Source organism: Lindgomyces ingoldianus (assembly GCF_010093535.1).
Source record: "Lindgomyces ingoldianus strain ATCC 200398 unplaced genomic scaffold BDR25scaffold_5, whole genome shotgun sequence".
In the NCBI taxonomy this organism is placed as follows: Eukaryota; Fungi; Ascomycota; class Dothideomycetes; order Pleosporales; family Lindgomycetaceae; genus Lindgomyces; species Lindgomyces ingoldianus.
This window is the reverse complement of record NW_022985166.1, coordinates 2,017,964-2,041,335: the sequence shown is the minus strand read 5'-3', so window position 1 is coordinate 2,041,335 and position 23,372 is coordinate 2,017,964. Positions and strand designations below refer to the sequence as shown.

The window sequence follows — 23,372 nt, the reverse complement described above, 5'->3', positions numbered from 1 at the left end:
TTGAGTTTCTCCAAAGAACTTCTGCTTACCTTTTTGGGGGATTCCTTGGTCGAGCGGAGGTGCGGCTAATGAGAACAGCTGAAATCTTCCGACACCTTGTCTGTAACATATCGATTGCGGGGCAGACTCGTCGAATTATAGTCGTAGCTGATATTGCGCTAATGAGTTATACTCGGTGGACTCTATCCGGCGCTCGGCACTTCCACTTCGGTAGTGCTCGTCAGCTTCCGAATAGGAATTTTTAATCCGGAACTGGCACTCGTGGCTGATCGGTGGTTGTGAAAAGTCGTCACCAGTTAAGCTCACTTCAAATCCGTGGATGAACTGGTGTAAATTATTTCCCATTTGTAAGTGGACTAGCAAATACAACTACAAGTACGCTTAAAACAAACGACAGCTCAGCGCACGCTCAAAGTGCCCCCCAGAACCATAGTACGAATGCAATGATACAGCCAAATTGTCCTGTTCTAGTTCTCGATGCAGCCCCGGTTGGAGCGGCTTTCGTAGATGAAGGCGTTCCAGAGGAAACGATAAAGGTAGCTTGCACTCCAGTCGAGTTTTTGCATGATGAAGGCACGGCGGCGGCATCTCCGTCGGTAAACTTGACCGCTGCGCACTACCCATAAGAGGAGGAATTGTTAGAAGACCCTGCACGAGGTGTTGACCCGACATAGGAGCACGCTCACCTGGTACAACGAGCCATCAGCGGCTTCTTGAACGATTTGGACGACGGCGTCTTGCCCAACCCACTCCTTCTTCCCTGGAACAGTTGGTAAGCAGAAATCCCCAACGCCCATCTGGTTCATCTGAGGGATCAAGTCCACGAGCTTATCCGTGCTATTTGCGAGCGCCGTCCAGTATGTAAGCTTCGCCTTAGTATGGGTAGTGAGGAGAGAGATAGGATAACCGCCGACAGGCCATTCGGTCACTTTGTCTCGATTGTTGATCGAAAAAGAGCCACAAGGGCCTTCTCCTTCTTTTACGTCATTGAAGCCGAGCGATGGCGGTAATTGTAATACAAAATGGGCATCGGCTTGAAGAAAGATGAATACAAAGAGCGACCACAACAATGAGTTGAACGGAGGCGCCATACGGGCAAAATCGCGAATAGTGCAGCAACGAGCAACGCTGCAGTTGGAACAAAGCTTCAGGGTGAATTTCCGGGGGTGGCCACGAGCAGATATGGGGGGCAAGGCAGAGAAGAGCATCAATACGGGGGCTACTGTTTGGTTGGCTAACAAGCGAACGCCATAATCCAACCGGAAATTCGAGAGGCCAATTGAGCTAATTATTTATTACACAATTAATTCTTCCCGACGTTTTCGCTGTCCGACTTCAAAAACATCGTTCTCTCACTCAGAAAATTCCAACTGTCATAGCACGAGCTAGGGTAAATCTTGAAAAGCACGAGAAATCCTTTTATGCGCGAAAGGGAAATCCAATTATTAATTACGACCCCGGTTTGACAGCCCCTTGCTCTCTCGGGGGCTACCAGGCTAAGGTTTTGCATGCTCGAGAATGCAATGCGTCCCCAGTCTCTCAAACACGATCCTGTGTGCAGCCACATTCAGTGCCGATTCCTACTTTACAACGCCAATGCGAGCATTGCAACGAGGCCACCAATGAAAACATCAGCACTCTGACTCATACCTGCCGCACCCGTGAACTGAGCTGGCGCAGACGCCGTTGCAATTGTTCCATTGACCTTCGACGTTACCCCGGAATGCATGGCAGTAGTAGTAGAGGCTTTAGCTCCCCCAGCAGTGGAAGCGGCGCTCGTTATAGGTATTCCTGCCGAACCAGTGGCGGAGCGTCCAGGTGTGCTTGAACTAGGGCTTCCCGATGAAGGGCTTCCGCTTGTTTCCGCCGAAGAAGGTGCAGCAGAAGAACCTAGTGTTGATAAAGGCGTAGCGCTTGATGGAGGCGACGAGCTGGAGGCTCCGCCGCCACCCACGAATGATGCAGTGACTCCCGTGCTATTCACACAGCTACCAGGGATGCTGGCAGCACTTCCGGAGACGAATTTAATTGCGGCACACTAATTCGCCGTTCTTAGCAAACTTCTTTCAGGATTATGGGAGCTTCACACCTGATACAAGGTTCCATCGGGACTGTGTTGAATAACCTGTAGGATAGCGTCCTGGCCGACCCAGGCTGCATTTCCAGGCACCTGAGGCAGACAAAAAGTACCAACACCCGTTTGCTGGACAACTGGAAGTACCGCCGAGAACGAGGTTGGGCTACTGAGAAGAGCGGCTTTAAAGTCCCACGTGACTGAAGTATGGGTCGTCAACATCTGAATCGGCGCACCGGCAATAGGGAAGTCCGTCACGCCAGTGCTTCGATCTGTTGCGGAGAATGAACCGCAAGGAGATTCGGATTCCTTTCCATCGTCAAATCCGAGGCTAGTGGGTACTTGGAGGACGAAATGAGCGCGGGCAATGGCGGCGAAGCCAGCGAGAGTTGCGACGCGGAAAAACATGACGATGGACTGAACGAGGGTTGGGGCAAAAACGATTTTGTATTAAGAGATTGTGAATACTTCAAAAGTCGAGACTAGGCATAAGAACTAATGATCACTGGCAATAGGGAATATATATATGCGATCACCTCCACAATATTAACCTTTGTACCTTTCGAGGCGCCGGATACCCCTGGGAACCCATGCTCAGGGCGGCTCTTCTTCCAATTATTGTGGCTGTAAGACTTCCGCCTACATTAATCCTTTCAGTTGGGCGGCTTGGGTGAGAGCACATTTGAGTTGAATTTCTTTCGCTAGCGTCTGCAATCCGCCATCCCACACAAATGAAAGGTCTGAGGCACAGATTGAGAGGCGCTTTGCCGTAATTGCATTCATTTATTTTCTCATCAACCTGTTTTCTATATGTTCTCTCATGCAGAGATTCTTTATTTCCAGGGTTTTCCTCTCCTCGTTAACGAAACGCCAATAAGACATGCAGGACAGGGGTGGAACAAATATTAACCTAGGTGATTCGAAGCCCAGGCTCTCTCATCAGGCGTTTGCTCAACTCTTTTCGTACTCAATTGCAGGAGGTCTAATTTTCACATACTTCTATCGCCGCCTTGTTCTTTGCAAGCGGCCATTTCAGTATGTCCTTTTTCCCTAAGGACCGAGCACGTTACTGACCTCGATATCCTGAAAAACCTACTTCCTGGAGCTATGGCGATGCCAGTTTATCCTCAAAGTCATCAATCACCTGCATCAAATATCCTCTCTCCCGCTCCGCGCACTCCAGGCAGTCAGCTACCTACGTTTCCACATCTCCTCCCAGCCTTCCTCCTTAAACCCTCCACCCCTCAATCGAATGATATTTTTGCTCTTTTATTGGTCTTTCCTAGCGTTTTTGTCTACCTACAAGGCTTTCATCGATGATGCGAGCTATTCAGAGAGGGCTGGCTATCGCTTTGGTTGGGTGGCCGCAGCCCAAATGCCTTTGGTCTACGCTACAGCATCGAAGCGTAGTTTACCCGGCTATCTTCTTGGATTATCTCACGAACGCTTGAACTGGTTCCATCGATGGGCATCCAGAACTTTCACGGTCTTTGTATGTGTCCATGGAGCGTTACTTTCCGCCGAACATGTCAACGCTGGTTTGTTCAAATTGGAATTGCAGCTTATGCCGATGTTGAGATACGGACTTGGCGCTGGTGGGGTTCTCCTTTGGACTTTCTCATCATCGGTGAGTATTTTCCGAACCCTTGGGTACAGATTCTTTGTTTTCCAGCACAGTGCGTCTGCCGCGATATTTCTATGTCTAGTGTACAAACACCTTGTCTCGTCCGCCCGCACCTACGCTTGGCCAGCCATAGGCCTGTTCACAGCCGATTGGGCAATTCGGTTGATTTTATTCTGCTACCACAGCATAAATCTAAACGCTGCCAAGCTAGCATTCGGACTTTGCTCTGAATTGATGAGCGTGGGCAGCGACATCATTGTCCTGACGTTGAGAGACTACAAACACAGTTGGAAGCCTGGCCAGTACTTTTACGTTTGGATACCCACCTTAGGACCCTTGGAGACCCATCCATACACCTGCAGTAGGGTCTATTCGCCTTCTGATGCGGAATCTGGAAGCGATCTACAGTTCGTAATCCAAGGCAGAAACGGATTTGCCAAAAGACTTCAAGAGCATGCTCTCAGTTATCGTGAGAGTCATGACCAAAGATTTCTGCGCGCATTCGTGAGCGGTCCCTACGGCACTTATCCTAAATGGGATTCCTACCAAACACTTGTATTCATCTCTGCTTCAACCGGGACGTCATTCACCCTTCCGACGTTAGAGAGCCTAATCCACAACTTCGATCATATCGCCACCTGTCGAATTCGATGCCTCGTCGTGACGCCAAATCTTGCCCGGCTGGAGCCCTACTTGGCGCGTCTCTGTGATGCCGCTACGCTTGCTAAAACACAGCACTTTGATTTCCGCTTTCAAGTCGCGGTTACCGAGTCCACACAAGACGAGGAGCAGTCCGCTCAAAGTGGCGAGCGGCGGTATAATGCCATTGAAGGGGAGCAATACGAAGTAGTTGCGGGCGGTGACAGTCGTGAATTTCCATCTCCGGATCAGTGCTCTTTCCTCTCGCGCTCCTCCTTACCATCACCAGAATTTGCCGATGAGTTTAGCCTCCTATCGCATGGGCCAGTTACGATCCCGACCTCAATTGAGCTAGAAGATTTTGAAAGAGAATCAAAAACGAGCGAGGCAGTGCTTATCACTGGAAGACCCAATATTCGCGAGTATATCAGTCATGCTGTTAGAAAAGAAGAAGGCAATTGCATGGTAGCTGTCTGTGCTGGCAGTGCGCTGGTTGCCGCTACAAGTAATGCGGTTGCTTTGCTGGCTTTGAGGCAGATTATATGGGGAAATAATACCAAGCAAAGGATATATCTACATGCGGAAGAATTCTCATTATAATAGCAAGGTAGCCGGGCACAAAGGAAATAGGAAGCTCCCTGAGCAGAAAAAGCTTTGTACAGCTTCCTTTTTTCATGAATGCATTACCTGGCTATCCGGTCGTCGACATGTAATATAATGCCCATGTACTACTAGGCTATCAAATAAATGTGTCAAGCATTCAGTCCCTGCTTCCACCCGCATTCAAACACCTCCGTTCTCTCACAAACGTCCCATATCTCCCGCTCTGCCTGCCCCAAAGCTTAGTGATGGCCCCTGAACACAGAGGTTCCAGTGTCATTGAAGCAACTAGATGGGATGGTCGCTTTGGGTCCACTGATGGATTCGATAGCAGCGCCCTAGAGATTCGTGTTAGAACATTTGCTATTCCAGGAAGATAGTAAGCTCCGAGCCTGATACAACCGCCCCTCTGGCGAATGCTGAATAACCTGGATAATGCCATTCTTTCCCTTCCAAGAGTCGCATGCAGGAATCTGTGGTTCGCAAAACCGCCCGACGCCTGTCTGATTCAGGTCTCGGGTCATGGAAATCCAATTATTTGGCGCAGACAGAAGTGCAGCATTGAATTCCAATAGGGCGTTCGTGTGTGTTGTCAGGTAACCGATAGCACCGCCTTTGACCGGCCAATTGGTCAAGTGGTCGGTCCGGTCTAATGGGTTGAAGCTTCCGCAGGGTCCCTCAGCCTCTCCTGCGTCATCAAAACCTGGACTAGTAGGGTCGAGGAAGACAAAGTGGGCTGTTACAAGTTGGCCAAAGAGGAGGAGCTTAGCCCTGGTGAAAGATTGGAATAGCATTTTCGCGCTTCTAGCAATTAGTTGGTGAGAAATGGGATAGATGATAACTTGTTGCAAGAAGGATTGGCTCCTTGCCCTTCATTTATAGAAAGTAAGTGAAACTGTATGCAGTACTCAATGAGCAAGTATTTCCCCATCTTCATCATAATGGACTGTAAAACTCATTGGTTTGCCAAATATTGTCCCTGAATTGACCAGATGAATGCCTGTTTGGTAATTAAGGTTTACATGTGAGGTAGATCTGTAGAATCTTTGACCAGTACTGTATAGAATATCGTGCTGCTGCAAACGTGGAAGCACTTAGGCAGAAAATTCGAAAAAGCAAAGTTTTTCCGTCAATCTGAGTGCATTTGAGCATTTTTAGTCCTTCTATAACTAAGAGGAATCGGACCATTATGTCCGCTGCAGAACAATACGGGCTCCGTTGCACAAGTGGGGGAAAGCCTGCATGATCGCACCCTTGTTGCAACCACGGCGCTGATAAAGTGGTCCCCCTCGTGTTTCGGAGAGAATTGCAGCTTGAGGCGTATAGGGTGGGTACTACTATATGCAGGTTCGCGCCTAGGGGAGTTATTGCCGTCCGAAGTGTTTATGGGGAGTAAAAAACCAAGGTAATTGAGAAGGCAAATTTCCTTCGTGATGGAGTGAAGAGTACATAGTCAGTAAAATCAAGAAACCCTCCTACTGGGTCGCTCCAGCTTGAGGGGCGGCCTCAAGCAGTGCATCACCCAAGAAGTCAACAACAGTCAACAACAGTCAGCCTTCATTGCGCATGAGCAAACGCGAATTGAGAACGGATTAAAAAAGGGGGAAAATAAACAAGAAAAGTGACTGGATATCCTCCTCAACTCGACTGCTTGTCATCCTCGAGTTCGAACGCAGACCCATGTGTTAAAGGCCTATCTACACTCGAGTGTAGAACCCAAGCATTCATCTCCCTGTACAACCAATATTCTCATTTCAGTGACTTAACCGCACGGATACAGCTAGACATTGAACGATGCTAAGATTGGCCGAAATGTGCTCATGCTCTCTTGCAAGCGCATGAAACCTTCTATAAGACAGCGTGGTAAAACCGCCCAGAGCACGTCCCTCGACCATAAAGCTAACGCAGGCACTGTAGATTCACCCGGCAATCCCAATTTCTCGCTCCAGTGGCACGGTTTCTTCGAGACTCTGCATGCTAGCGAAAACAGGCGATTCGTGCTGAGTGGCAAGTCCCCAAGCCATGAGGTCAATTCTTCATTTCGCTCAATGTTGAGACAGTCTCTAGTGGCAAACGTCATCATCCCTATCATATCTTCTATCCATCAGCGCTAAGATCAATCTCTGCGCGCAAATGTGCTTCGCTCTACAACCTGCTCATTCAACCTCGCGTTGAAGTAGTTAGGATTCTGTGGCTTTCGATGTGCCCCGCACTTTCTTCGTCTTCGTCACAACCTTTGTCTGCAGCACCTATCAAGAACGGACTGTATGTCTCCCGATGACGCTCCTCCGTCCTCCCTCTCACAGCCCCACCTTCTCACCCCAACCGAAATATCCAAGAATCCTAACCTTTCCTCGCAAATAATCTACCTCGTCAACTCCGCATTCCGTCGGTCTCAAGCACATGACCAGGATAGATGGGATCAGGGAATAATTCAAGCAAAGTTGCTGCTTGCGCTGCCGCCGTGCCATGGGCTGGAGGTTTCAATGCTAAGGAATCCCATTGGGGTGAACAAGGCTGGGAAATTAAGACGGTGTGTGTCGAAGGTGATGTGAAGTATACTAGTATGGGACTTGCGGTTACTCTTCTCGATTTTCTGGAACGGTTTCTTATCGATCTAGAAATAAAAAAAATGCGATCTCGTGGAAGGCAATAGAATGAGGGTTGAGGGAGGGTGGTTGTTGAAGCTTTAGATTCAGGCTACACAGTGTCTCAACGGGGTATATTGGAGGAATAGAGGACATAAGGAAGTAAGGAAGATTGTTCAGAAGGCAGGGATTTGGTCTTGTCGGACGAGCTTTGAGTTGATTGTTTTGGTGCGAGAAATCGAGTTCGAGATACCATACACGACAACTTGTAAGTTGCTTTGTGAATGTAAGTATTGGCGAGGTGTTTATTAGGGTGATTCCGATCTTCGTTGTTTCAATGCTTGATATACGATCCTGAAAGCATCCCGGAGTTTATAACCTGAGTTTCCAGGGGAGGTAAAGATCTACGCAACCGCAAGTAAGAAGATGAGTCTGCATGTGTCCTCTACGTTGCCATCGACGCAACTACCTGGTGGTAGGCATTGTATTCGTTAACATTCTTGCCTTCTTTAAAGAGGCTTGTGCTGCGTAGGACTTTCCTCCTATTAAACCTGCGCCTTAAACTTACCACGATAGCATATGCGAAGCTTTTGGGAGCACTAAGGCCACGAGGAACAGAAGTGATTGCTAAATGAGTGTATCTAAGGGTCTATTTATGTAAAAGAGTGAGCTAAGCAGCATACCAGCTCTCGTGGGGGACGAACACAATCCAACTACTGCGACTCCCGAAGCTCCAAGGACCTTCCGACTGATAGATCCCTCTACAAGTACATAAACCGGTTCCTTTTCACACCGTGCCAAATATTCTAGGTAATCTCAGGTCTTGGCGATCTAAATGTCACAGAACTCCGCAACCACATCTATGAATTCGAGAAGGAGCATCTGTTCTGCTCTATTCCACGAAAGGGAATCAAATACAAATTCTGGTCCCAAATGACTTCCATCAATGCCCTAGCTAGTGCGTGTCCCCGGTCGGTAGACTAAAAGCGCTTAAAGCGACAAATCCGATGGGAATTTCGACTTATTTATACGAGACAGAATATGGTCGAGATCAAAATCGGGAATGCTACGCATTATATCATGGCATTTTCCCCAATAAAGACTTGGAAGGGAGGACGAGGTCAGCACTGATTCCCCGGTTCAGAACAAGACTAGCGTTTAAGAAACCTCTGTCGTCGTTGTTGGGAAGTTACAGCTCCCAAGTACAGAGCGCATCAACATGCTGCCAGTATCTGGTGTCCGTTTAACGAATCCAGTCCATTGTGTGTCTGCCTATGGAAGCGTCTAATGCCCTCCCCCGACCCGGTGTGATTATGGGGGATTGTCAATCGGGTTTAGATCCAGTGTGGCAATTCTCCGTCAATAAAAGTCGTGCTTAAGCGAGAACATACCGAGCACTACTACTAAATTGGCGTCGACAGGTTTCTGCAAAACGATAGGCTGAATGAATTTGAGTACTTCAATGTAGAGGTCGATGTCGCCCGGCTTCAAGGGAGCATCGGAGGTGCAAGGCTACGGAAAGCTACGTATTCTCAAATCGGGAATAGTAGGGTATGGAAGTGAGCATAACACCAACCTAAGGATTCAGCGAACAGCATAGGAAACGTGATAGGAATTAAATGTAATGCAAAGATAACAGCATCCCTCGGATTCGACCTCCATTCATCTAAGGCATTAAGGATAAGCCATGTCTTCTGCCATTCTTATTCAATTTGCAGGAAATTCAATAACTCAGCCAAGCCCATTCACGTCCCGTTCTCACGTTTCGAATATCAGGCCTTAACTCGACGCTAAACGGAAAATCTATCCTTACTTAGCTTCTGAGGGAGGGCTCCAATGCGAATTTAGTGTTCATCCTTCACTATGTCCATCCGCTTACAATAGATGGTGATGACGCGAATATCTAGAGTCGAGGTTGAATATAGATCCTCAACAGCGAGTAGCGCTCGAACACTCTTCACGATACTGGATAGATAGTGACGGAATAGTACCCCGGGAGTATTAGACTGCCATTGTGTAAGTTGTAGGGTCTCAAGAAATCAGTTGCCTATATTCTCCTCATGCTGAAAAGGGCATTCTGAAGTTAAAGGTGAGAAGTTATTAGAAGATTTAATAGAACTTAGAGTCCGGAAACGTTACAATCTGATTCAGTGTCCCATTAGGAATGCCATGCGTGATAGTAGTATTTGGTCAAAGATTATCTTCAATGGAATCTATACGAACAGAATGTTGAAAAACACAAATTGATGTCATACCTTCCCTTGCCACTCTAGATGTTGCGTGTTCTTCTCTAATTCTCCCTTCTTCACGTTTTGGAGAGCGCGAGAATTCTGTGTAGTGTTCAACCATAGCGATTAACTTAGTCGTTTTGTTCTCTTTAAATGCCCATTGTAAACTTCTCTCTTCAATTTTCGAATTTCTTCGCTCAGAACACAACCTAGACTAGGCTGTCAAGTTATTCCGCACCTAGAACTGGTGGACAACTCCATAGCGATCATTGAGAACAGGGAAACTTTAGTCCATGTCTTGTTTTGTTGGAGTTCTGTTGCTCTTCATTTGTCTCCTTCAGGGTGGTGGGAAGTCCACTGACGTAGCCGAGCACCCGAAAAAGCGCCCGATCCTCGTTAATTAGGAGCGGCCTTATAGGAGATGAGGTATTTCGTGTCGTGTATGACAGACTCAATTAGCTTGAGCACGGATGCGATGTCGCCCAAAGATTCGGCCATTAGAGGCCGCAATCTTTTCAAACACCTGTGGAGAAAATGGGAGGGGCCAACTGAAGAAGAACATGATAATGAGTTCTATCTTTTGGGCTCTTGACTCCTTCTTATGAGACCGGTCGACCGCTCACAATATGCCTTTGTGGGGTCCGCCGGCTCCCGCTTGATACCGGCAAAGGTTGGCATTCACGTGATACACTCGAACCCAATCAATTCTACACGTCACTTCAGAAGAGCTCTGCCTTTGGGGAACTTTATCACCAGTCGTATATTGCTGGTGGCATAGAACTTCGACATGGGGGTCTCATACCGCCGCGATCTAGTGAAAATATGGTAGAGAGTTGAAAGACTGTTAGCTAGTATCCAAATCCAAGCGTTCTATTAAACAAAGTGCATATAGTGTCCACTCATGAGAAGTTCGAATGGAGGCTAAGTGGACCATACATAAGTTTAAGTCCAACCAGCCAATCCAAAAGGAAACAGGCCATGGAAAAGTGACAAAGGCGTTCGATTACTGAACATTCAGCCACAGATCCTCAGCCTCAAAGATTAGGTGAGCCCAATGTTCAATCAAGCTTCTTTTAGTAACATGTCGCGATTGGGGCAGGTGGAAGAAAACGAGCTTAGGGTGGCAAAGCTGAGGGCGTGCTCAGCCACGCGCTTAGCCTCTATTCAGCCACGAACTTTGTCAGCGTCTCCTTGCCTGACACACTCAGTGTACTCTTCGCAACAATCTTCACCACAGAACGCTTCCAATGTCCAAGGAAACGGGAAACTTTCGTTATTTATCTCATCACCGAGTTTGTCGGCCCATCATGTAGATATATCGAACTTGCACTCACCCCGACCAAGACGTATATTCGCTCAACGATGCTTCTGAGAGCCTTCTCCCATTTAACAATTAAGACACATATCCCGTGTCATCCCCATGTCATTCCTGGATTTCAAATCTCATTCCCCCGGGTTCAAGAAGATTCTACGCAACGCTTTCTGCGCAGTAATGATGCTCATTGGTTTCAGCTGAGCATTTCACGGACCTATTCCATGTCGTGTATCTCCGTGATGCCTATGGGCCCTCTTCAACCCCCAGAATCCTAATTCAGATGCTTGGCGCGACTTGCAGGCAGACTTTGTTTGTTTATTTCGAGCTGTGCAACCGTTCTTCAGATTTCCATCAATTTGAAATGCACTATGACTGTCTTCAGCCTCATGCCTCTCGTCCCGACTTCCCCCTTCCGGACAGTGCATGAACTGTATTCGCATATTTCTATTGGACGTAGTTTCTCCTGGCAACCCTAACTAACACTATCCCGAACAAGATCCGACTGAGATGTGGCTCCCGTCTCTAGGCTCCAGACTAGCGGCCAGTATATTCTTTATGATGGTTGGTGTTTGATAAACCAGCCCCCGGTGTATCTTAGCTTGGTTCTCTATGAACTGGTTCCGTTATGGTTCCATCTGGGGGTTTCTATTCCTTTTCCCAGTTCCACTGAGCCACACGTCTACGTGTGTCTTGCATGGATTCATGTCAATACTCGATGCTAGATCTCGGACTTCACCTTAGGCAATCTTTGCTTTGGGCCATTGGGTGGACGCGAATATATGTAGGCTAGCTCTAGCCTTGACAATTCCTCCATGTAGACACCATTCTCATTCAACTTTAAAGCTTTTATCCCAACTTATTACCCTCCTGCGTGGCCTTTCCCCAAGTAGCATACCGGAATCAAATATTTGCATCCCCTACGTTCAATCTGCCACATACAGATCCACTCGTTTCAAAGCCACTATTCACTCCATTACACCCCATTACAAGCATTCATTGAGCCAACATTTCTATTCATTCTGTACTCATGGCTTCTGCAGTTGGAGACTATCTTTTTTCGAAACTAGCCGAAGCAGGAGTTAAGAGGGTTCTTGGATATAGTCGAGGTACGTGTCAATACATGGCCCTAACCAGCCTCTAATGATGGTAGGGTCTATCTTCATTGGATCGGTACAACGCAATGGACTGGACTACGAGGACCTCAACCATATGCATTCCAATCCTGGGCCAAGCGAAATTGGGGCTTTCGTTGTATCTGCGGAGGAAGGCGAGCTCACTGCTTGTTGTAACCAAGGCACCAATTACTTTTCCTATAGACCAGTTGTATATGTCGTAGAACATGCATCCGCCCAATTTTGCGAGTCGGTCTTCCACTCGCTTTAACGATTAAGTTCCACCACTGACTTTGAATATCAGTCTCTCACAGCTAACATCTCGTTACGGATTCGCAACATCCACAATCTTAAGTAGCCCAATCACAGTGGTATCGCAGATCAGTCGAATCTTAGACACCATGTTGTATGAGAGCAAGCCGGTCTACATTGGACTATCGCTCGCGGTTGCTGGCCAACCAATGCCAGCACCATCTCCTTCTGCTTCTCATCCGCCCTCTCTTGATTACCCAACTGGGTCAGCTCCGACGTCTATGAGCACTCCTTCAAGTCTTGTACCACCCCTCGGGGGGACTCCAGGTCTCGCCTCCCACACGGCGAGTCGAGCACACTCTAGTGAGCCTCCTCCGTCGGCCGACGAGGAGGAGGCTGCTAAAGCTGGTATGTCGAACCTCAATCACTAGGTCTGCTATTGCTGATATGTCCAAATTCTAGCGATCGCTATGTCATTTATCTAATTACCCATTTCATCCCTTCGCAAGTTTCTAGCTTTTCCATCACGATGCTAGAAACTCGCATTGCCACGGTTATAAGTTGGTGTCTTTGGCCATAATGGCTAGCTTAAGTGATGCCATCCACCTGCCGCATTAGGATTAGGGATATGCAGGGCGCGGCGCATTACGCCACTTATCGAACTCCGAACGAGCGCATCTCAGCATCGGGAGAGCGGGAGGGGCTTATCAAAATCTTTCTTGTTCACCATCTTTCAGTTTCCAAGTTTGATACATTTTTTGTCGTTGCTTCCTCTGCGTCTCTAGTTTAGCTTCGCTAGAGGTATCCCCTCTCCGTGTTTCAAAGCCTTTCAAGGTCTTCCCTGCAGAAACTCGTTCCACAATCTTGTCCTCCTAGGTTAACCTCATTTGTCGATTGTGGTCCTTCTCGTACAGCGGGGTTTAGCCGAGCCATCACAAATAGCACGGATAAATTACCATGCATACGGATTTGTCCAACTCACCCTGTGATAGGACTTGGAAACCCGACAAGGTGGAACGTTCCATCGAGGCTTCGCCGGATTCGTCCGCCGCGCCTAAGTCCTTGGCAGTGTCCCCAAAACTCAATAATACTGCACTCGAGCCGCTCGCTCTTCGTCGTCAGCTTTGCCTCCAGTTCGATTTCCCAGCCCCAAGTCTCTGGGTCGTGTTGCTGTCATGGAAGACTCTAAAGATTTCAATGGTGCGAAAGCGCTGCCAGCCGTTGATATTGAGGTTATCTCCGATGTGGATGAACGGGAGCTAGCGAAGATCGGAAAGAAGTCGGTGTTGAGGGTAAGTCGTATCCTATACTCTAACAAGGTCGTGTCAGGAAAAGAAATCGACGACTGCATACCCTCGCTTGTCACCCCACTCGTTCAAGGCATTCTAACTTACATGAAACAGCGCAACTTTGCCTTTCTCAGCATCCTCGGGTTCTCATGCTCGCTGATGATCACATGGGAAGGATTGTACAGGTCAGCCACGATTTCACGGTATGACAATTCTAGATAAGAATTACTAAGCGGGGTGCTTAGTGTCTTCGTCTTTGGCCTTATGAATGGAGGCCCTGGTGGTCTCCTGTATGGCTTCCTTTTGGTCTGGGTTGGCTACGCAGCTGTGGTTGCATCTATGGGAGAACTCGTTTCAATGTATATGATCCCGATGCGGCGTTAGGTTCAGAGTGCTGACTAAAGAGAGGTGGCCAACTGCTGGTGGACAGTACCATTGGACACATCGACTCGCTCCCCTGCGATGGAAGAATGTGATGAGCTACATTACAGGATGGTAAGACGTAATACTGCCTGCCAACGTTCGAATACTTACATATATGGCAGGCAATCAGTCATCGCTTGGCAAGCTCTCACTGCCAGTGGTGGATACCTCACCGCGACCTCCCTCCAGGGCCTCGTAATCAATAGCCAATCCAGCTACATGCCTGAGCGATGGCAAGGCACTCTGATCGTGTTTGCTATAATGACTGTCTGCTTCATTTTCAACACATTCCTAGCAAAGCACCTTCCTAAGGTCGAGAACGCGGTGCTCTCGTTCCATATCATCGGCTTCTTTATCGTATTAGTCACGCTAGTGGTTCTCGCGCCACAAAAGACCACTGCATCAGAAGTTTGGACCTTGTTTTTGAACGAAGGGGGCTATGAGAGTAAAGGATTATCATTCTTTGTTGGCCTCATTACCCCGGTGTTCGCGTTTACTGGTGCGGATGGCGCTGTCCACATGAGTGAGGAGATCAAGCATGCTTCTACGGTCCTCCCCTGGGCTATGATAGGTTTCTTCCCCCGCCCCCTAGCTCAAGAATACCCTAATGCTAACATTACTAGGATCCATCATGATCAACGGAGTAACTGGCTTCGCAATGCTCATTGCCATCCTCTTCTGCATCGGTGACATCGATGCGGCACTCATGACACCCACTGGTTATCCATTCATCGAAATCCTAACCCAAGGCACTTCATCCATCGCCGGCGGCACTGTCCTTTCCGCCGCCCTCGTCACCATGTTCATCTTCGCCACCCTCAGCATTCTCGCATCCGCCAGCCGCCAACTCTGGGCCTTTGCGCGGGACAACGCCGTACCCAACGCTCGCATCATCAGCTACGTGCACCCGCAACTAAAAGTTCCGCTTGTCTCCATCACCGCCACATTCACAATCTCTTGCCTCTTGTCCCTCATCAACATCGGGTCCGCTACCGTCTTCAATGCAATTGTGTCTCTCACTGTCGCGGGTTTTTTCGGATCCTACATCCTACCTTTCTCCCTGCTCCTATACAAGCGAGTGTACCAGCCCGAGGACCTGGAATTCGGACCGTGGAGACTTGGGAAGTGGGGGCCATGGGTAAATGGGTTTAGCATTCTTTGGAGTCTATTGGTTATGTTTTTTAGCTTTTGGCCAACAAGCGTGCCGGTCACGCCATTGAATATGAATTGGAGTTGTTTGCTGTGGGGCGCGACAATGATTTTTGCGGGGGTGTTTTGGGTGGTGCATGGCAGGTTTGTGTATAAAGGGCCGATTGTAGAAACAGCGGTTGCGGATTTTGTTGAGTGTTGAAGAGATAGAGTGGTGGCAGCGGGCGGGGATTTGGAGGGAGTTCGGTGCCTGCTAGGGTACGCGAAAGAGTGACAGGGATGCATGCATGTGGCAGACTGCGCATAGTCACTCCACCATGAACCGGGAAATGGTGCGCCAGCCTCATTTGTTACACAGAGCTTGTGACGCGGAAAATTCGAGACTTAAACTAAAATGTTCTGATGTTGGATCCGACCGGCTTGTTCAGTTGGCTTCCAGATTAGCTACGTGGCTGACATCACGCCAAGTTGTTGGTATGGAACTTTCTTCCGTCGGGACGTGGACGCTGGTATTCCGAAAGAGAAATGAACATCAGTTCACATTCCAAAAACAATGGCGCAAACCAACGTCTATATAATTGTCGCGGAGCTGGACTGCGATGCCTTACCGGATTCCATCCTCAGTCCCCAAAATGTTTCTCCAAATTCTCACCTCCCTCATCCTCTCCCTCCCTCTCACCCATGCTATCTCTGGCACAGGCAAATCCACACGATACTGGGACTGCTGCAAACCGTCCTGTTCCTGGCCCAGCAAAGCGAACGTTACGAATCCAGTCTCAACATGCGATAAATCCAGCAACATCCTGACTGATGCAAGTACCAAGTCTGGGTGTGATAGCGGGACAGCGTATATGTGTGCGAACCAGATCCCGTGGTCGGTTAATAGCGCATTGAGTTATGGTTTTGCTGCTACGGCGTTAAGTGGGCAGAAAGAGAGCGATTGGTGTTGTGGGTGCTATGCGTGAGTGCAGTCTCCATTTCGTGTCCATCTCCAGGTCTATTTCCATTTATTCCCACTGCTTTCCTCAATCACGGTCTATAAATAAACCTATCCTACCCCTCCTCCATTCTTCCTTTAACCATCTGAGCCTGCCCTCATCCTACTCTACGTTCACGTATTCACGAGTCAATATTAAATACTATAGATAGTGTTACCTTCACGTCCGGCAAAGCCAAAGGCAAAACCATGCTTATCCAATCCACAAATACAGGCGGTGATCTTGCGGACAATCAATTCGATATCGCAATGCCGGGTGGTGGGCTCGGGATCTTCGACGGCTGTTCTTCGCAATTTGGAGGCTTGGGTGGAAGTAGGTATGGCGGTGTTTCGAATAGGTATGTACGTTCACTAGAACACTTTGTGTGGGCCTGGGGAGAAAGAAGGGGAGCGGAGCGGAGAAGCGTTGATAGATAGGAGGAGGCGGTGAGGAGCATAGGGGTTGAATCTGAAGCTAACGAGAGCAACATAGATCCGATTGCGACAGCTTCCCCCCAGCCCTTAAGCCCGGCTGCCAATGGCGCTTCGACTGGTTCAATAACGCAGACAACCCCACGCATCAATTCACCCAGGTAATTTCCCCTTCCCTCTCCCCTACCTTCCCTCCCTCAATCTCCCACTATTCAATCCCTCTAACCTACTCTCAATCCCAGATCCGCTGCCCTTCGGAACTCGTCAGTAAAACTAACTGTCGTCGCCTCGACGACGATAAATTCCCGATCTACACACCCACGGTTTCTGTCTGGGCAAGTCCGACGCCGACTGTAGTGGCCAAGCAGTGGGAGCAGTGTGATAGTTTGTTGTGGGATGCGCAAGCGGCATGTCCGTCTGGGACGAAGTGTGTTAGAGTTACTGACTGTGAGTTTTTCTTTTCTTTCTGAGTTGGGTGGGGGGTGAGTAGTAGTGGCAATGAAAGAGAAGAAGAGGGTGAATGGAATAGAATACGGGCTAATGTGTTGGCAGATTATTGGCAGTGTCAGTGATGGATGTTAAGCGAAGGAATCCGTTGTCTTCGAGTAGGTCAGTCATTTGGGTTAGGGTTGGTGTTGTAAGGATAAGTTGCTGTTCTAGAAATTCCCTAAAAAGCATCGCCAGACTGTATCATCCGTATCATTGAATTACTAGTAGGGCCGTAGGAAAACTACCAAACTCCTTCCTTTTCACCCACCCACCGTGAAGTAGCTCAGGGTATCATGTATGTGTATCATCCGTCTCCTCCGTCCCACCAATTTGCAGTTGTCTGAAAACCCAATCACCATACTATCTATTCGTCCGCCCGGTGTCGTCAGTGCATCGGCTCGGTCGTTGCTGTCCTCTCCAATAGTTCCCTGGCTAGCGGTTCCTATCCGAAGCCGTGCGTGTCGTTTACCGCAGCTAGTTCAACTTCTTATCCCCAACCATTACGGTGCGTCCCTGACTGCGCTGGTACTGCAAGTAGCCGAAGAACGCAGCTGCAATGGCACCAAGGATGAGCATATTGCCTGTAAAACCGCTTGTTAGTGTTTGTAACCGAAATCCTCACCAGGAAATATGTGTAGACTTGCCAAAAACAAATCCGACAACACCCCCAGCCAACTCAACCAATCCTTTGAAAAACTCGATAACCATGTTGAAGACGCCTGCAAAGGTGTTCAGGATCAGAGCGAACGTGCGTTCGACGAGGTGGCCAGCGGTGGCAAAGATGGAGTAAATGACCGCGAAGATGGATTGGAAAAGGTCAGAGAGAGAGGAGATAATGGAGGACATAGTGGCAGTAGAGGGGGTGAATTGCTCGTATGTGGTGCGGGGTTGGTGGTGGGAGAAGTGTGTGGTGTGTGGTGGGTGATTTGGAGAGTTGGGGCGGTTGTTGGAATAAAGGGTTGATGTGTGAGGAGGTATGTAGGTGGTAGGGAAAGGTAAAGCTGAAGTACGTATGTAAGATTCGTATTCACCGTGTGCGTCTGTCTGTCCGAGGAATTGAGAACGGGAGTCAGGTGTGTGGCTGCGACTCTTAGCTGTTCTTATACCCTTCCCCCTTCCCCAAGCAGGAACCGGTGGCTGATGATGCACAAACTACCTCATCAGTGATTGTTGTGGGCTTTGGAGCTTGTTTCTTCCGCCTTTCCTCCGCCCTGTCATCACTGCCTATTGTGTTTCCTGTCAAAGATCCCATGTCCGGGGAAGGTGCGTGGTGATGGGTGATTGGGTGAATAAGAGGCGGCACGGGAATGACGTAGTGATTCTTGGATGGATCAGCTGGGGGATGATTCGAGAATCCTGTTTTGGTGGACGGCTCGAGATGCGCGTCTTGGAGCATGAGTGCGCATATTATAGCACATGAGCCGCATCTCTTGAGATGTGGTTAATGCATATCAAATACGAAGTACGGATCCGTACCAGGGAGTCGCAATGCATGATAGTTTCCGAATAAGTGTTAGATAATATATTGCTCACGGAGAAGCCTGGGCAGGGTAGAAATGTTGAGATGCTGGTAAGGATGAAGAATCCCGAGTCGCATTGAAGCTAAGCTGCCCGCTGCCACATCTCAGACTCAACGAGTCCTCACGACCTTCATTGCCTCCCACCCCCACTCATCCACGATGTCCAGCTCCCTGAACAAGCTCTTCGAGAAGGGCAAAGCAAAAGTCAAAGAATACAGCTCGTCGCACTCCTCACACCCCAGCCAAGGGTATCCTAGCCAGCAGCAACAGCAACCACCGTATCCCGCCAGTCCCTATCCCCCACAACCATATCCACAATCACCGTACAACCAACAGCCACCGCCGAATCAACACCCAAACCCCTATTCACCAAACCCCAACCCTCTGTACCAACACCAGAATCCCCAGTACGGGCCTCCACCAGGTCAGTGGGGTCCACCACCTTCACAAGTCCCCTCTAGCTTCTCCGCGCCGCCAATCCCGCAACACAGCAAACCTAGCGCACGCCCGGTCCCGACCCCCACAAGCACAACCGAGAATGGGGACAAGAACAGGATCATATATTGGCAACCCACCTTCTCCCCCTCCATTCCAGTAACCCAAAATTTCACGCATGAACTCGGTGCCCACGGCTGGGGCAACAACGAATCGCAAAACTACGTCTCATCTCCCTCAAACTCCTTCCACACTCCCGACGGTCGCCTCGTCGTGCGCGCGATATCGCAAAACGGACAATACACATCCGCGCGCCTGACTTCGCACCAAACGCTCTCGCGCGCGCGGGGTTACCTGAGCGTCAGTATAGTTAGCGCGCCGTGTGCAGAGGGAATATGGCCAGCATTCTGGCTGCTCCCAAAGGATCCGTTTAAATGGCCGGAAGATGGGGAGGTTGATATTTTCGAGTCATGGAATGGCGATTGCGTGAACCATTCTTGTCTGCATTGGGGGCAGTATAACGGCGAGGATTGGAACAAACACCGCGTCATTGAAACACATATCCCGTCCATGGCATCTAGTCGGCACACTTTTGGATTCGCGTGGATGGAGGAGGAAGGTGTGCCCGGGTGGAGAGGGAGGCTGATGTGGTATATTGATGGTAAACCTGTGATGCGGGGGTGTATTCCGCTAGGCGCGAGGAGGATGGAAGAGTTTAGGATTTTGGTGAATGTGGCGATGGGGGGGAATGTATGTCAGGGGAAGTTGCCCAGGGAAGGGGTGTATGATTTTGTGATTGCGGGGCTGGCGATGTGTCAGGAGCCGGATGGCGGGTGGGACGGCTTTGAGAGGGCTTGGAGGGAGGCGCCGGAGGGAAAGACGATGTGAGATGAATATGTTTAGATCTGGAACTTGAACCAAGGACCTTACTCTTTGGGTTGGGGTTCCTTTTTGCCACACGTTAAGAATGGTACGAGGAATCCCTATCTAAACATACAAATGGACCATCCATATTATATCTTCCTCTTCCCTCGTGTTTTCCTCCACCCTCTCCGCATGCTCTATTCTCAGATCAAGCCAAGCGAACAGATCTCACCGGCCCGTCTTCTCTGCTTGGTTTAGTGACCAGAGCAACTGGAGTTGAGTCACGTGTCTTCTGCTGACTAGCTGTACCCCGCTCCCTGTTCTTCCCCATGCTCCTCCAGCATCAACATTCCTATTGCACTATTGCTGGGTCTGATTGTCCAGGCGTGTTCGCAACGCATTGGCTTCGGCTAGTCGATTCAAAGATCAAATGCCGACTTCTCTGACCTACATGTCCGAACTAGACTTAACCCCCCCATGGCAGAGAAAGTAGATTGAGCAATGAGGGAGCATCAATATTCGACAATTTTCCTTGGATTTTCATATTGAGGGAGGGGGATTTAACAACAGGCCACCCCGATACCGCCTCAACCACGCTGCCATCCCCTACTCCCTAATATTCCTCCTTCCCAACCTTAACAACAATCTTCCCAACCGCAACCTGCTTGCTCAGCATCTCAAAAGCCTCCCTTGCTTGCTCCCATTCAAACACCTCCACCACAGGCCTGATCTCCTTCTCCCCCACCATCCGCACCGCCCTCTCCGTCATCTCCGCTGTAAAATTAAACACCCCATACAACGTCTTCCCACCAAAAATCACATCCGCTACCAAATCCGCTAAATCCGCCTTCGTACTTCCGCCCAAAAAGCCCACCAACGAAACTTGGCCACCGCGTTTCACTGCTTTCACCGATTCCTGGAGAGTGGTTGCGCCGCCGATGTCGACAACGAGATCGACACCGAGGCCGTGTGTAAGGCGCAGGACTTCGGTAGACCAGGAAGGAGAAGTGGTGTAGTTGACCGTATACGCTGCGCCCATTTCTATGGCCTTGCCGAGTTTGGCATCGGTTGAGGATGTCGCGATGACGGTTGCGCCAATAGCGTGGGCAAGCTGTTGGACTCAGCGGGTTAAAAAAAAAATCTTTCACCGTGGAATGCCTGGAGTCTATGGACTGGAACTAGCCCAGATGTACTGCGAGATTCAAAGCAGGGAGAAGGAGACGAAATATGCGAAGTACCTGGATAACGAAGCAGCTAACCCCACCCGTCCCCATAGCTAGCACCGTCTGTCCCGGTTTCAGCTTCTTGGGGCCGCAGAACAGGGCGTGCATGGCTGTGGCACCACATGCGGGCATAGCGGCGAGTTCCTCGAATGTCAAATGGGGTGGTGCGAGAATGAGCTCGTTGTCTGGCTAAGAGGACAGATTAGTATATTGGCAAATAGTGCGATTTGGGGGTGAGATATATTAACACTAGGCTGTGCCGGGCCGGTTTTATGGGATCTAGATCAAACCATGCAGAAGAATGTGCAGACCTAAGTCTGCTCAATGAGAGGGGAGGAATTTCGACGAGAGGGGGAGAAGAGAGGAGAGGAGAGGACGTGCAAGGCATGTATGATAGCCCGTCTGGCTGTCAACACATCCCTTAACCACAAACGAAATGTTCAACTTACCAAAACCCCATACTCCCTCAGCGTTCCCTGCTCACCCCCCGCACCCTTCGTCGCAACCTCCTCCACACTCGCCAACGGCCCCAGCCCCCCATCATATTCCCACCGCATCCACCGATTCGCACTAATCACCACCCTCTCTCCAATCTTCCACCTGCTCCCCTCTCCCACCTCCTCCACCTCCCCAGCGCCATCCGCACCCGGAACCAAATCAGGCACATGCGGACCGGGGTAGATAGGATCATGCGCAATAACCATCATATCCCTTGCATTGAGGGCTGCGGCACGGATCCGGACTAATACATGACCAGGGGGAATCTGGGTTTTGTCCGGTTTGGGGACGGAGGTGTTGAGACGCAGGTTCTGGAGCGCAGCGAGGTCTGTCCAGGGGAATCGGGTTTGGCCGTGGATTTGGTATTCAGATGCTGATGCTGATGGCATGGTTGGTCAAGCGGCGTGGCCGGTCTGGATTTAATGAAGAGAAAGAGAGTGAGAGTGAGAGTGAGAGTGAGAGGAGCAGTAAGAAGTATGGAGCCAGAAGGTACCAGTATCATACAAGCTAAAGGAGGAAGAGAGTCACTTTTATACCTATATGTGATGATACGTACACCCCGATACACATTATCCACTATCTCTCTCAAGAATATGCCTGCGCCCCAATGGAGAATCGTAACATCCATTCTGCGCTGTTTCAATGGGAACATACCCATCTTGGCGTGCCTCGAAATATCAAAATTGGATTACCAAGCATCTCCCCACAGACAAATTACAAAGCAGCGTCTACACAACCAATAGATTAGACACTTGTAATCAGTTTCCTCTTGATTACAGAAATTTTCGGGAATTTGATTGGAAGGATTAAAAGAATGATGAGTAAGAAGACTTGAGTTGCGGAGTTCCGCTAAGTGTGAACGTTGTGGCCCGTGATTTGGAATCCAATAAGGAATAAAACTGGCTGGTGGGGTACTCCGATGGACTGGTACGTTGGAAGAACAACAGGTTACCCAATTTGAATCAATCTTAGATGAGATTTACATGCAAATGCCTATATTGAATCCAAGGACAGCAATTGCGACTTCATGGTTTGCTAAGCCCTTAAGCCGGCAAGCGACCTTTTCTCTCACCATCCATTACCAAGACCGCCATCTTCGCTTAAATCCTCGCTCCCCACCTACTACTCCGTACCCCCCGTTCTCCTCTACTCCTCTTTCCCTATATTTTTACTCCCATCTCCCCTCCCGCTACCACCACTTTCCATCCCTTCCTCTCCCAGCCTCCTCATCTTTGCGCCTATCTTGAGCGATTTAGCATATGCAAAAATCAACCAAGGTCTTGGCGCTCTGCGAGATTTGCTCTCGTAGAGTTCGGAAAAAGGGGGGCCTGACCTAAAGGAGAGGAGATGAGCTACTTCAACTCGACGACAGGGCATGAGAAGCCGACCAAGGGCCTAAACGCATATCCAAAAACAAGCAAAATGGTCCCCAGAGTCCCCATTTCTCTCAGTACATGATACTGACTGGGCACATCGACCAGAGCCGAGCTAAATATACTGCTGCCCATGGTCACGCTCAGCGCATCAAATGCAAGAATCGCACCATATAGCTTCTTGTTCGTGGGCCAACTCTGTGCATGCAGTAGATCACCCACGCCATCGTATTCCACCACATGATCCTCCTTCTCCGGGAGCGGGGGAG

The 23,372-nt window shown here is 49.3% G+C and overlaps 11 protein-coding genes across 11 annotated transcripts; 7 read left to right on the top strand and 4 right to left on the bottom strand.

Annotated features, from left to right (window-relative positions):
• Nucleotides 1-321: 321 nt before the first annotated feature.
• Nucleotides 322-1,164, bottom strand: BDR25DRAFT_340289 (uncharacterized protein). The gene is made up of 2 exons (XM_033693489.1): nucleotides 687-1,164; nucleotides 322-616 (listed from the first exon to the last, which is right to left on the bottom strand). The coding sequence occupies exons 1-2, from the start codon at nucleotides 1,089-1,091 to the stop codon at nucleotides 410-412; spliced, it is 612 nt and encodes a 203-aa protein (XP_033552435.1). The 5' UTR covers nucleotides 1,092-1,164; the 3' UTR covers nucleotides 322-409.
• A 117-nt stretch (nucleotides 1,165-1,281) lies between these two features.
• BDR25DRAFT_254629 (uncharacterized protein) lies at nucleotides 1,282-2,580 on the bottom strand. Its single transcript, XM_033686309.1, has 2 exons — nucleotides 2,090-2,580; nucleotides 1,282-2,038 (listed from the first exon to the last, which is right to left on the bottom strand). Exons 1-2 carry the CDS (start codon nucleotides 2,480-2,482, stop codon nucleotides 1,586-1,588), a joined length of 846 nt encoding a protein of 281 aa, XP_033552434.1. The 5' UTR covers nucleotides 2,483-2,580; the 3' UTR covers nucleotides 1,282-1,585.
• A 304-nt stretch (nucleotides 2,581-2,884) lies between these two features.
• Nucleotides 2,885-5,058, top strand: BDR25DRAFT_391625 (uncharacterized protein; the record flags this gene model as incomplete). The annotated part of the gene is made up of 3 exons (XM_033698162.1): nucleotides 2,885-2,967; nucleotides 3,005-3,113; nucleotides 3,180-5,058. The coding sequence occupies 3 exons, from the start codon at nucleotides 2,885-2,887 to the stop codon at nucleotides 4,935-4,937; spliced, it is 1,950 nt and encodes a 649-aa protein (XP_033552433.1). The 3' UTR covers nucleotides 4,938-5,058.
• A 271-nt stretch (nucleotides 5,059-5,329) lies between these two features.
• On the bottom strand, nucleotides 5,330-5,701 carry BDR25DRAFT_153232 (uncharacterized protein; the record flags this gene model as incomplete). The annotated part of the gene is made up of 1 exon (XM_033683932.1): nucleotides 5,330-5,701. A coding segment is annotated over one exon (372 nt), but the record flags the coding sequence as incomplete, so codon positions are not given.
• A 1,343-nt stretch (nucleotides 5,702-7,044) lies between these two features.
• On the top strand, nucleotides 7,045-7,777 carry BDR25DRAFT_382681 (uncharacterized protein). The gene has a single exon (XM_033697788.1). The coding sequence runs from the start codon at nucleotides 7,205-7,207 to the stop codon at nucleotides 7,490-7,492; it is 288 nt and encodes a 95-aa protein (XP_033552431.1). The 5' UTR covers nucleotides 7,045-7,204; the 3' UTR covers nucleotides 7,493-7,777.
• A 789-nt stretch (nucleotides 7,778-8,566) lies between these two features.
• On the top strand, nucleotides 8,567-9,606 carry BDR25DRAFT_350954 (uncharacterized protein; the record flags this gene model as incomplete). Its single annotated transcript, XM_033694784.1, has 8 exons — nucleotides 8,567-8,645; nucleotides 8,715-8,830; nucleotides 8,864-8,883; nucleotides 8,947-9,084; nucleotides 9,121-9,274; nucleotides 9,343-9,412; nucleotides 9,451-9,512; nucleotides 9,553-9,606. The coding sequence occupies 8 exons, from the start codon at nucleotides 8,567-8,569 to the stop codon at nucleotides 9,604-9,606; spliced, it is 693 nt and encodes a 230-aa protein (XP_033552430.1).
• Nucleotides 9,607-12,095: 2,489 nt separating this feature from the next.
• BDR25DRAFT_310938 (uncharacterized protein) lies at nucleotides 12,096-12,917 on the top strand (the record flags this gene model as incomplete). Its single annotated transcript, XM_033691194.1, has 4 exons — nucleotides 12,096-12,174; nucleotides 12,219-12,429; nucleotides 12,485-12,840; nucleotides 12,895-12,917. The coding sequence occupies 4 exons, from the start codon at nucleotides 12,096-12,098 to the stop codon at nucleotides 12,915-12,917; spliced, it is 669 nt and encodes a 222-aa protein (XP_033552429.1).
• Nucleotides 12,918-13,607: 690 nt separating this feature from the next.
• BDR25DRAFT_213102 (amino acid transporter) lies at nucleotides 13,608-15,495 on the top strand (the record flags this gene model as incomplete). The annotated part of the gene is made up of 6 exons (XM_033684740.1): nucleotides 13,608-13,724; nucleotides 13,836-13,906; nucleotides 13,967-14,080; nucleotides 14,130-14,216; nucleotides 14,267-14,715; nucleotides 14,768-15,495. The coding sequence occupies 6 exons, from the start codon at nucleotides 13,608-13,610 to the stop codon at nucleotides 15,493-15,495; spliced, it is 1,566 nt and encodes a 521-aa protein (XP_033552428.1).
• Nucleotides 15,496-15,925: 430 nt separating this feature from the next.
• BDR25DRAFT_213635 (uncharacterized protein) lies at nucleotides 15,926-17,171 on the top strand (the record flags this gene model as incomplete). Its single annotated transcript, XM_033684758.1, has 4 exons — nucleotides 15,926-16,254; nucleotides 16,443-16,628; nucleotides 16,763-16,862; nucleotides 16,944-17,171. The coding sequence occupies 4 exons, from the start codon at nucleotides 15,926-15,928 to the stop codon at nucleotides 17,169-17,171; spliced, it is 843 nt and encodes a 280-aa protein (XP_033552427.1).
• Nucleotides 17,172-17,820: 649 nt separating this feature from the next.
• Nucleotides 17,821-20,148, top strand: BDR25DRAFT_331934 (concanavalin A-like lectin/glucanase; the record flags this gene model as incomplete). The annotated part of the gene is made up of 2 exons (XM_033692693.1): nucleotides 17,821-18,063; nucleotides 18,819-20,148. 2 exons carry the CDS (start codon nucleotides 17,821-17,823, stop codon nucleotides 20,031-20,033), a joined length of 1,458 nt encoding a protein of 485 aa, XP_033552426.1. The 3' UTR covers nucleotides 20,034-20,148.
• Nucleotides 20,149-20,640: 492 nt separating this feature from the next.
• Nucleotides 20,641-22,192, bottom strand: BDR25DRAFT_254613 (NAD(P)-binding protein; the record flags this gene model as incomplete). The annotated part of the gene is made up of 4 exons (XM_033686308.1): nucleotides 21,886-22,192; nucleotides 21,682-21,741; nucleotides 21,248-21,421; nucleotides 20,641-21,120 (listed from the first exon to the last, which is right to left on the bottom strand). Coding segments are annotated over exons 1-4 (948 nt in total), but the record flags the coding sequence as incomplete, so codon positions are not given.
• Between the last annotated feature and the right edge of the window lie 1,180 nt (nucleotides 22,193-23,372).

Excerpts from the sequence above, each read along its gene's own strand:
- BDR25DRAFT_382681 (XM_033697788.1), top strand. The coding sequence starts at position 7,205 with ATGTCTCCCGATGACGCTCCTCCGTCCTCCCTCTCACAGCCCCACCTT.
- BDR25DRAFT_340289 (XM_033693489.1), bottom strand. The coding sequence starts at position 1,091 with ATGGCGCCTCCGTTCAACTCATTGTTGTGGTCGCTCTTTGTATTCATC. Across the intron at positions 617-686 it reads CTGATGGCTCGTTGTACCAG|TGCGCAGCGGTCAAGTTTAC; the intron begins GTGAGCGTGCTC and ends TCTTATGGGTAG.
- BDR25DRAFT_254629 (XM_033686309.1), bottom strand. The coding sequence starts at position 2,482 with ATGTTTTTCCGCGTCGCAACTCTCGCTGGCTTCGCCGCCATTGCCCGC. Across the intron at positions 2,039-2,089 it reads CCGATGGAACCTTGTATCAG|TGTGCCGCAATTAAATTCGT; the intron begins GTGTGAAGCTCC and ends ACGGCGAATTAG.